This window comes from Macrotis lagotis, chromosome X, assembly GCF_037893015.1.
Source record: "Macrotis lagotis isolate mMagLag1 chromosome X, bilby.v1.9.chrom.fasta, whole genome shotgun sequence".
NCBI classification, from domain to species: domain Eukaryota; kingdom Metazoa; phylum Chordata; class Mammalia; order Peramelemorphia; family Peramelidae; genus Macrotis; species Macrotis lagotis.
This window is the reverse complement of record NC_133666.1, coordinates 466,810,670-466,823,017: the sequence shown is the minus strand read 5'-3', so window position 1 is coordinate 466,823,017 and position 12,348 is coordinate 466,810,670. Positions and strand designations below refer to the sequence as shown.

Below are 12,348 nucleotides of genomic sequence, written 5' to 3'. Positions count from 1 at the left end.
CCTAAATACTTTCAAATCTATTATAATGTCAGTTCTTACAAGCCAATATAAATAATGACAATGATGAAGATTTTATTCATCATCACATACAACATTATAGAATGAACCATGAGGTACAAATTGGTTGCATTTTATTTGAATGAAAAAACTTCACTTTGAAGAGTGGGAGACTAAAATCAGCTGATGCCTATTTAGAATTATCTCTATAGTATACCATGTTACTATTATCCGTGGGTATAATTAGGAGACAGTGAATAGTTTCTTTAGCTATTACCCAGAACAGGGAGTCCCTTCCTCTTTGACTATGATGTCATTATCTATTCCCTCCGCTTGAAACCCCTTTCTTGGCTTCCATAACATGATATTATCCTAGTCCCCTTCCTATCTCTTTCTCAAGATTCTAACTTTATTTTCTTCATTAGTTCCTTTCTCCTCCCCTCATGACTAGCTATGGGTAGTTCCTAAAGCCCATTCCTTGGATCTCTGTATGGATTGAGGAATACCCAGTTTTTCACTCTGCATGTAACAGGTCAACATCATAGCTAGTAATCTGAATTTATGACCCCACTGCTTCCTTTCTCATTCACCTTACTTTTTCCCTCTTCCACTGCTTTAAGTCCTAATGCTGACTTGTGAAACACTACAGATAACATTTCTCTTTGCAATATGAAACTTTCTTTTTCAAATATGATCTTGGTAACTATATAGAAAATAAGAATGTGGATACCTACAACAACAATAACAAAAAACAAACAAACAAAAACCCCAAACAACTCAAACTCTGATTTTCCATGTAATTTGAAAAGCCTTTTATTTTTCTGGAATAATGAAATGCAAACTCTGACCTTCAATTCAAACAAACCACTTTAAAATTCCATCACATTCATATAGCACAATATGTTTGTCTATTTCTCTGGTTAATGGCCATCCACTTTGTTTTCAGTTCTCTGCTACAGCAAAAAAAATGCTATTGTAAACACTTGCAGACATGGGTCCTTTCCTTCTGACTTCAACCTCTTAGAAATATAAGCCTATTAGTGGTTCCTCTGGATCAATAGAAGAGAAAATTTCCCTAAGACAAGAGTACACTTATTTGTCAGTGTCACCTGAAATTGCAATTTTTTATTCTGATTTTCAGTGCATAAGCCTCTAAAGATGTAAGTAACTTCATAAAGATGGGCGCTTAAAAATAATGTTAGCCAATCCCTGCAAAATAAATAGTTTTTCAAGAAGTTGGAAACATGATTTTATACATGCTCATGAAATTGAGATCAGTTGTGTGAATTTCTCTTTATAAAGACGTTATTTTAAACCTTACTTGGTGTTTACAGTTTAATTAGATAGAAACCTAATCGGGATTGGATGTTCTGCAGGGAGACCTGTAGGCAACGCTTGCCTTTATCTAGTGATTCTCTTCCACCAAGAAACCTGAAAAGGATTTCAGGGATAAGGGGTAATTAGCTGATATCAGCTTGTTCTGTACTAGCTAGAAGAATTTAGTAAGAGATAACTGGACTCGTGATTATTTTCTGCAGACAGTATTTCAGGGTAAGACTATCACAGTGGTGGGTGTCTTATCTACTACAGAACCAGGAACTGTACTCTCAAAAGATACAAAAATACCAATGGTTCATGTTCAGATGGACCCCCACAACTTTGTTGATTTTATTCGTTGAAATTGCAATGGCAAGGTTTTTGATACATGCATTAGGAAAAATTTGTTGATTCTAAGGGTTATAAGATAAACAATACTAAAAAAGGGGCAAAGAGTCAGGTGCTCTTTTTCTGGGATAAAAAATACTGCAGGGTTATTGCATGACCTTTGGATATCTTTTCCGGTCTTGGGAATCTATAATCCACTGAGACAGTCCTGATTTGGGGAAAAGAGAGCATATTTTTAAAAAGAATTTGCCAAAGAAATATCTCTTATCAGATTACATGTCTTGATTTATTGTTTAGAAAATATGACCATTGCCTCTCCCTTTAAGAGCTAGTTCAAAGCATCACAGATCCAGGACTAGAAGAGGTCATTTAATACACCACTAGTAGTTACATTCAGAGGCAAAATTTGAATCCAGTTCCTCTGATTTCAGACTCATTGTTCTTTCTACTGTACCTTGTCATTGTTCCTGATGGGAAAGAATATTAGGGTTCACATCATGACGACTCCAGACAAATTAGCAATCCCAGTTAAGTCTGGTTTATGTATTTACCTGGATGATCTTTGCTTTAAATTTTTCTTGATCCTCTTGGTGAAGTCTGGTCTCCTGCTCAAGCTGAGCCTGGAGCTCCTGTATCGATACATTCTGGACAGGTAAGACAGGGGAATCCCTGAGCTGATCAGCAGGATAAAGGGACAGGTTTAGTAGAGAGGTGAATTCTGATTGAGGTGAAAAATGTGTGGGGAGACATGTACACAAGTCACAGTCAAGGGCAATGAGGAGTAACAGTGTATGCACGCATGGGTCTGTAGCAATGGAGTGAGCAGGGCTGAGTTTCTTGGGGAGGAAGTATCAGATCTTAGCAAATACTTTGCAAAACTCCTTGTATGATCTGAACAGAAAAGTCCATTATGATGAAAGAAAACATAAAAATACTCCTATTTTAATTGTGTCTATATAGGAAGGTGGACAGAAAGACATGCTTTACTTGAACAACTTAAAAACTTTTCTATATAAAATCTTGTTCTCTGTAGAAGTCCCTATGTGTTATCTGTGACTGAGAGAAAGACTGCGAGGAAATCCAAAGCTCAGTCATTATATTTAAGTCATGTTTGACTATTTCTTAACTAATATGTGTTGTTTATTGCTTTTTTTTGACAAATATGCCAACTTTATAAAGGGTCTTTTAAAATCACATATCTAACTTGGCCTTATTTTTTCATATGGAAGTCAATCCATGCACATCAAAGAAGGCATGTTTTTCTTTGGACTTCAATGTCTCTTTGAATGTTTTTAATTTCCCATTCTGACCTGGACTTGTATGGACATTTTATTTTGATTTCTTTGTGGACAAAGTGCTGGGCAGAATAGTCAGGAAGACCTGGTTTCAAAGCCTATCTGACACTTACACTATGTTCTATGACCCTCAGTTTCTTCTTCCATAAAGTGAGGGTCATAGGAATTCCCTGTTGTAGGAGATTTAAATGGGAAAATCTATGTAAATTGGTTAGGAAGCTTTAAAATTCATTATGAACGTCAATTATTATTTTGTTGTTTAAGGTCCATATATGGGTGAAAGAACTGCTTCATAAGAGGAATGTAACAAACAATGATTTAGCTAAATTGATATAAGAAAAGATTATAAAAAAAGGTATAATCCTTTTATTTAATTTTTAAAATCAAAATTGACTTTTATGTTCAAATGTTAAAGGGCCTAAGGCTATCATTTAAAATGTTATATATTTTAAGAAATGAAACAGTGATAGCAGAATAAAAAAATATCTTAATATCACTATTTTACCAGAATGATGTCATCTGAGAAAATTATTTGCTGAATCATTTATTAAACAGAGAACTAGAGTAAATCACTTTAACAAAAATGTTTGAAATTGTATGTTGTTTGCCATCTTTTAACTAATTCATTTTCCAGTGAATACAACATTTGCATTTCCTGACAGGGTGTTATCTATGATGTGATATGCCTATGAGATATTTGATCATTCTTTGATCTTTTAATAAGAGGTTGTTACTTTCATCACAAAAAAGTTTAGATTCAGAAAAAGATTGACTTCTTTCTCTATCCAGATACTGGATTATTATTTTTGAAGTTATTTTTGAACTGGAGTGTTGCTCTCATTGAATTTATCTAATCAAACTCCAGTGTAAAATTTAACATTTTAAAAATATCTTCTACCATCTTTAAATAAATCAGTTTACAAAAACATTTGTACTGTATACTAAAATGTCACTCTGGTGGCAAAAAATGATGCAATATACATAGAAAAACTGACAGAAAATACAAGTTTAGCCTCTACACTTCTGGCCTAGGATACTTGTTTTGGTCTAAAGCTAGAGTGTTTAATTTGAACAAAAAATGCAAAGAAATATAAAGACTTTTACTTGAAACATGATATGATCCTCATTACTGGTCATTTTTACTTAAAATGGATGTTTCTATTTGAACAAGCAGCTATGAAGACCACACATAATTCATGGAAATGCACTTGGATTACATTATCTGACACAATGATGTCTTCCATTTTTGGGTACAAGTTTTATTCTATTTTGTTGGGTTAGGTATATTGATGTAGTAATAATTCTATAAAACTACACTTTCTTCCACTATAATCCTACTGTATATGGGATATTAAAAATCATTCTGGTAAACTGTTCCCCAGTCAGTATGCCAAATGTCACTCCAGTGTTACATAAGATGAGATGCTAACAGAAATAAAATACAAACTCAATACAACACAAACTGCAACTTAGAATAACTCTTTGGCCACAATACTACAGAATATTCACATCTATATGGAAGAACATGTAGCGTGTTTCTTGCTTCCAGTACCCTCTTCAATTTTTATTTCCTTGGTCATTCACTTACCACAATTTTGAAGATAAAAACCATTGCAAAACATTTTATCAGATGTTTCACTTTTAGAGCAAATCACTTCATTTTGATCTTTCTCAGGACAAGTTATTTAAACATGATACTGTAATAATTCACATCATATACTATCAAAACTCAATCCTCAGTATATCATAATCTTCTTTACCTTTGTTAGTTAAGAGCAGATAGCTCTATTTTCACTCCACAGAGGACCCATTGTATTTTTACTATGATTTATTTACCCACACTCTCAAACATCCTGAGGACAAGTAGTTTATAAATTATTTTAACACTTTTTCAATCTCCACAAGCCCAAAACCAATGCTTTGCATTACAGCCATGCCCAGTGAAGAGGGGTACTATCACCACATTTGGTGAGGCATCCTATTTATCCCAGGTCAATTTTGTGATCATATATTTCAATTGTGGTAGATGGTATTAGGGACTGTGTATAAATGCATAGTATTTCCTATTTCAGTTAATGTTTCTCAGGTCAGAAAGGAAAGATTTCAGATGTTTTGTGGACTCTCATGATTGAAAGTACTGAAGAAGGACTGGAGACAAGAACCCTGTGAGAATTCTGACCCTGAAACCTGACCACTGCCTTTGGGCAATGACTGGACTCACTTATGTTTGAAATGTGACTGCTGCACATGACTAGAGGCTTCTCTTTCAAAGCTATTTTTAAGATACCCATCATGTTCCAAACCACATATGATATATACAGGAAAGAGTAAACTTCTTTCTTCACTTATATGTGTAAATCTTTCAGGCAACTTAATGAGTACAGAGGAGCATAGCTGAGAGATGAATTCAACCCACAGCATGAAAAACATGCCAGTGCCTAATGAGATACATGAGCAGACAAATATCTGCTATTATAAATCCTGACTTGCTTGGACCAACTCACTCTAATATAAGTTTTATAAAATTTCTTCCATTTGATAGCAACTCATAGTGAATGAATCTAAATTCTGCTTTCTTTGGTCAATCTAACACATAAAGTTATAGTGTTCATATGTTTAAAGATTTAGGGTAGAAGGAATCTTAAAGAGATTGGTATTCCAGTTGATTAATTTTATAGATGAGGAGACTAAGGGTCAAAGAGTTTAAATAATTGAGCAATAGAGTGGCCTTGAACTCATGCTTCTATTTCCAGATCCATGTTCCATTGCACTAGACTGTTTGTTTCCATTTTGTTCATAAGAAGACTTTGAATACACATAGTTTTTTCCTTCTTAGGTAATTAAATTCAGAGGTGAAAACATTTTACATTGATATATATATATATATATGTATATATGAATGTCCTTGCAATGACATAAAGATATAAATTAATGGACTAGATCTGTGATTTCAATGGCATAAGAAACATCCAAGTGAAGAAATGTTCTTTACTAATTACTAGTTAATGCACCTTTTCTGAAATGGATAGTTTTAGAGAGTTGTCTAAAGCAGAAGTGTTAAACATACAGATTGCAAGATTAAAATGTAACTGGGAATCATTTAACAAAATAAATAAAAATATAATAGGAAATAGACAATGTTAATATGTTGTTTTCCAAGTCAATTTGAGGACAGTAGGGATCATAATGTACTAACATTTCTATTTAAGTTGGACAACACTGATCTAGAGCATCAAAGAGTTAAATGATTTGTCCAGAATCACTGAGATCACAAGTCATCCAGAGATGGAGGCAGGACTTGAACTCAGATCTTACTTGATGCATGTTACCCTCTTTATCTCTTTTCTCCTCTCCTGTGTCTCTCTGTGTCTCTGTCTCTGTCTCTGTGTTTCTACCTCTGTCTCTATCTCTCTATCTCTTTCTGTCTATTCCTCTCTCCTTTCTTTCTACATATAAATAAGCAAAATATATATTGAAAATCAACATTATTTTAAGAATGAGAATACAAAATTCTTCTCACCCAGTTCATTATATAAAACTGTAAACTCTTCTTATCTTGAATTAAAAGCTAACTAAATATTCTCATCTCCACCTCTCCTCTCTCTTTCTGAGGGAATGAGTATAGAGGTACATGACAAATGGAATTAGAGAAAGTAATAATAAGATTTCTAGTAAATTTGGAAATCTGTTTTACTTGACTGAGCTAAGAGTGCTCTAGACCAGTACTGATATATATAAGAATTAAAAACAAAGAGCTAAATCAAACTCACAAACTCACACCAGCTGGTTTAACATAGACCTTGACAGTTGCTTAGATGCAACATCAAATACAGTAAAGAAAATTGCTAGCTTTACAAATAGCTTCTTTGTAGCCTACATTTTGGATGTTAAGTGTAAATATTGGTCTTTGTTCCTCAATTACCATGGTGGTGACTGTGGTAATCTCTTATTTTTTTCAATCTATTTATCTGGCAGCTCCATTTATTCAATTTTTTTTTAACAATCAATCATTTCTGTTATGATACAAACTAGAACAATCATTCTTCACAATGGATATAGTCATTTCCAGAGAATCTAGTCAACATATATTTGGAACCAAGCAAAGTGAGTTTTATAAACACTTTAATATTCAACCATATACAACTCCTAACCACATTTTTGGCAAACAAAGATTAGCTAATAATACTGTCAGAATGGCATTTAATAGCCTCTTCTGAGGCTGCCTTCATTTTATTATATTTTATATGTATTTGTGTATATGTGTGCATATGTATAAAGATATATATGTAGTATACATATGTATATATAAATAATGATGTTTGTGCTTCATTTTCTTTTTTTCATGTTTTTTTGTAAGGCAATGGGGTTAAGTGGCTTGCCCAAGGCCACACGGCTAGTTAATTATTGAGCGTCTGAGACTGGATTTGAACCCAGGTACTCCTGACTCCAGGGCCGGTGCTTTATCCACTGCGCCACCTAGATGCCCCTGTGCTTCATTTTCGAAGAACACCCTGATCTCAGGGAGGTTATGCCTTGACAAACCCATAAATTGGATTTGAGTGAGGGGACTGCAGTGCTAAGCCATAAGCTTCACTTTCTCCTCTAGAGTCATCTGGGTCCAGTGGTCAGATGTGAATCAGAATGACTGGAGATGGCCCTGGATGCAAGGCAATAAGCTAGTAAAAGTCAAGTGTCTGAGACCACATTTGAACTCCTGTCCTCCTGAGTCCAATGCCAGTACTCTATATCTATCTTACATGTACCTATTTGGTTGCATTCTTCCATTAGAATGTAAACTTTTTTGAGAGCAGGATTTCTAAACTACTTCTAGTCTTTCTTTGTGTCTTTAGTTTTTAGCCTGATGCTTGGAACATAAGAAATGTTTCATAAATATTTGCTAGTTGAAAGCTGATCATTAGATCATAGATCTAGAGTATAAAGGACCTTAGACATCATCTTGTCCAAACTGCTCATTTAGAGAAATTCTGTGACCTTGTATTTGCCCAAGGTCACACAGGCAGGAAGTAGTGGAAGGAGAATCTAAACTCAAGTCTTATGATTCCTAAGTCAGTGTGTGATATCTTCCCACTCAGACTACAGAACTTCCATTAGGAGGGGGAGAGCTTTCTTTCAGCAAAGAATTTTATTTTAACAGATGTAAAATTAAGCTTCTATTTCTCATCCTATCATTTGTATTCTTCAGATATTCTCTTTGAGTTTTATATGTCCTCACATGGAATATAACAAAGTCAGGGAGATCAATGGATACTGGCCTGCCCCTGTCCTCCTTTCTGGGAAATGTGGTATTTCTGGATTTTAAATGTCTCTACAATCTCTGATTTGCCAGTTGACACTCTATAACCATGGTCTGAGACAGCTGTTTATGAGAAATGTTGATGCCAGAAAGTAGAGGCAACCAGATGTTCAATTAGTTCCCTGAGAGATATGGCCCCCATGTCCTTCTGAACCCTTATTAGGATGAACAAAGCTGTTTCAAATGGTTTTTCCCCATCTTCTTTCTCAAATCCTACAGGTTTTCTAAGAACTTTGAGTTCATCTATATTATCAGCAATAAGAGTAATTAGTATTAGACCAATGTTCAAAGACAACTGCCATATTGACTCAGAGGAGGAAGACAGAAGGGATCTTTGTCCATACTGTCTGATTGGAATTTGGTAAAGATGTGGGCATGAGAAGGGAAACATTACTCTATATTGCAGTGATTTTCAATAAACCCAGTAGCAAGGAAACTGGAAAAATATCAACAAATATTTGACTATGGTTTTTCACCTCAGATTTGTGACCTAAGCTCAAGTAATAGCTCTGATCTTTGTGAGAGATCATGAGAAAGAATTTAGAAATGAGGAGGAAAAGAAGAAAGGGGAAAGGGATTAACTTTGGCAGGGGAACCTAACCAAGGGTAGCAGAGCATAACTGGCAGATGACTGGCTTTGGAGCCAAGAAGATCTGGATTCATATCTTGACTCTCACACACTAGTAGTATAATCATGAGCAAATTGCAAAATTTCTCAATCTTCCCTCCCCAAATCTCTCCATCACAGTTATTATCTAAGAAAATGCAGGTATAGATAAATTGCCTATCTGAATTGGTTAAGGAGTTTTCATCATGGGAGTTCTCCATAACCATCACATGTTTGGACAACAATAACAAAAATAAAAATAAAAAGCTAATTACCTTGCCCTGAAGAAACTTGAAATCTTTAATAGCAGTAAAGGTCCCACTCTGAGATAGATTGGTGGTGTAGTTCTGATTTGAAATTGGGCAAGGTAACCTTCCATTTCATTCTGCCTCTTCACTCACTAAAGATCTATCAGGACTCAGAAGTCATAGGAGAGTAGAGTTTGAAGAGACTTTAGAGATCAAGATACTTATATATATATAATATGATTTTATTATTAATTCAAAGTCTAAGGAAGCACTGTTCATGGCAAAAGGACCCGTGTTGGAATATAGACTGATTGAGGTTGGAGAATGAGAAGACTCAGGGGGTCTGAATACTGCAAAGAAGTCACAATTATCCTAGCCCCTTTGGCTAGGATTCACATAAATAATTATCCAATTCTAAGGCCAAATAGATCATTTAAAAATGCTTCACAAAACAAAGGAAAAATCCTCATTCTGGGAAATGTTTTCCTTTTTTAGGGTCTTCTGGAAAATTCAGAGATGTGTAGTTAACAGGCAGTTTTTGGAGTATCCACACAACAGTTTTGCTCTTGCTTATCTGCTAAGGTTAAATAAAAGCAATGTGTATTGTAATGTATTGCATTTTTAAAAATGTTTTTTAATTTATTTAAAGCAATGGGGTTAAAAGAGACTTGCTCAAGGCCACAGAGCTAGGAAATTATTAAATGTCTGAGGTCAGATTTGAACACAGATCCTCCTGACTCCAGGGTCAGTGCTCTATCCACTTTGCCACCTAGCCTCCCCACCCCCAATGTATTGCATCTTAGCAGAGGAAAGTTGGTAATGACAGATATTTGGCTTTTCAGTGTCCCTTTACTATTCCTGGGGCTGACTCTGATCCACTTGTGTTAGTATAAAGAGTCTTCTTGGAGAATCCAAAGACCAATTTCCCTTGAATCAGACAATCCTCCTAGCACATCTCCCTTCACTTTTTAAATTTATCATCCCACCCCCAAAGAGAATGTAATCTCTTTGAGGGAAGAATCAATCTTGCATGCTTTTAATAGTGTCCCCATCTGCTTAGAGTACCTTTTAGTTCACAGTAAGTGCCTAATAAAGGTTTTACTTATCTATCCAACTTCTGAATGGCCTCTCATCCAATTTAGGACAACATTCCTTTCAAAATTCTGAACTTTGTGGAAATCCTAACAAGAGAAATATTTAAACTTATAAATATTATTTAATGTTGATTTGAGACATGTTGCTGTGTATCTTCACCTGAAAACTGGTCCACTAGTAGTAACCAAAGAGCTCAATAAAAAGAAACTCTTTCCCTAAGGATCTCTGCTTCCCTGGCTCCCTTATTTTACACAGGGAAGCAATAATTTGCCTTCCAGTTAACGGCTGATTTTCTGTTTTTTATGTTCTCTGAGTAAGAACCTCCATTTCCCTCTTCTTTGTTCTTTTGGAATCAGCAATTAACTCTCTTTAGATTGAATCCTAACAACTTGTTGGGAAATGATAATTAAAGTACAGCAAAATCTGGGAGATGTAACTATCCCTTTTCCATTTAGGATCTTTTGGTTGCAGTGATGCCACCAATCAGTATTCTTGCCTCTGACAATATCAATTCCAAAGTTCATAGGACCTCTCGGGGAAAATTTTTTTTGATCTCCAGATAGAATTACTTGTGTCTTGGAGTTTTAGTTTACATGGCTGTTGGCAAATGTTCCTTGACAGATACAGAAGCACATAGTGTGGAAAGATTCATTCACATGGAGTCTATTGGGACAGCTGCAGGGTTGAAAGGGCCAGTGGATATTCATGTCCTTTTCCATAGCCCTGCCCTGATCATTTCAATTTTCAGAAGCCATGCTGCTTGTCAGGCATCATTGTATTGTCCAAAATTACAATTTAAAAGGTACTTAGAAGCAATTTCCTTCTAAGAAAATGTAGTCTGATTTTCATCCTAACTTCCTCAGTTATCCTACAGGTAACCACCAAATGCTTTTGAATCAATTTCAATTGGGAAATTACATACACAGGTATTAACTTTACCTGAAGATACCATGGCTGGTACAGATAAGGAAGGACATGATACGGTCAATTCTGTTTAAAGAAAATGTATTCACCTCTAGTCCTCCAGAGACTCATATGAATTTCCCTGGAATTCATTCCTTGATCATTTATATTTTTAGTTTATTTCCCAAAGCTACAAAAGTTACTAGCCCTTGCTTTGCCATAGCAAGATGAAATGAGATGGAAGAAAAGATTTGGAGGGGAGATGTTGTTAGGAAGACTTGCTATGACTCTGACCTCTAGACTGAAACAGCCTTTGTCTCCTGGCCTGTAGATTTTAATGTCTCCATCAGCTCTGCGGTGTGGTTCCGTAGTAGGTCGCAGGCGGTGAATCTCTCGCTCCTCTCCACGGTCTTGATTGGGCTGCCACTCCAACTGATCCCTCAGTTTGGACTGTTGGGTGCATGTGCATTTTATAACATAAACAAAGAACAGGAGGGTAGGGGAGGGAATAAAGAAAACAAAAATGGGTAAAGGTAGACAACTGGAAAAACTACAAGACAAAGAAAAGCGTGAATAGAAAAACCAACTTAAACACAGTGGCATAAGAGAGTGAAGAGAACAGAACCAAAATGAAGATGAGCAAAATGATGGGCTGAAACATCTGAAAAGCAAACAGAGAAAGAGAAGAAAAAAAAGAATGCAAAACACTGGTTATGAGGCGCATGCAATGGGGGATGCATGAATCAAAGAATCAACAGCAAGCATAGTTGTCATGAAGGATACGGGTAACAAGGCTCTTCCTTCCTTACTTGCGCTGTGAAGCAAAAGCCATAATCCAGGGTGATGGTTTTGGCCATGCTCCCAAGGGTGATGCCTTGGAAAGTAGTCCTTTGCTGGCTGACATTCCTCCCTCACTGTGCCCAGGTCAGGGGGAGGGAAAGGGAGCGGGGGGAGCAAGCCGTCAACAGAATTGTTCAAAAAACATGATCCTCTCAGAAATTTTGTTTCTCTCCCCCTATTTTATATTTTTATTTTCCTCCAGTGGGAGTGGACAGGTCTGGGATAGACATTGCCTTTGAGAGCTGTGCTTCGCCCCTTCTGGTAACGAAGCCAAGAATGATTCAAACGCTTGTTAATAAGTCTGCTAATTATCCTGACTGCAAAAAAAACCAAAAAACCAAAAACCAAACTGAGTTTGTGTTTTGTTTTCGTTCCTCATTGCTT

At 35.8% G+C, this 12,348-nt stretch overlaps 1 protein-coding gene across 6 annotated transcripts in view; it reads right to left on the bottom strand.

Moving 5' to 3' along the window:
• MTCL1 (microtubule crosslinking factor 1) overlaps nt 1-12,348 on the bottom strand; it is a 162,394-nt gene that overhangs the window by 50,865 nt on the left and 99,181 nt on the right. For 3 of the 6 annotated variants that reach the window (XM_074205390.1, XM_074205391.1, XM_074205393.1), the window contains 2 exons: nt 11,419-11,574; nt 2,214-2,336 (listed from right to left, as the gene is read on the bottom strand). In XM_074205390.1, the coding sequence (XP_074061491.1) occupies nt 2,214-2,336; nt 11,419-11,574 (279 nt within the window). The remainder of the gene's footprint in view (nt 1-2,213; nt 2,337-11,418; nt 11,575-12,348) is intronic. The other 3 variants (XM_074205394.1, XM_074205395.1, XM_074205392.1) reach the window with 2 other exon arrangements.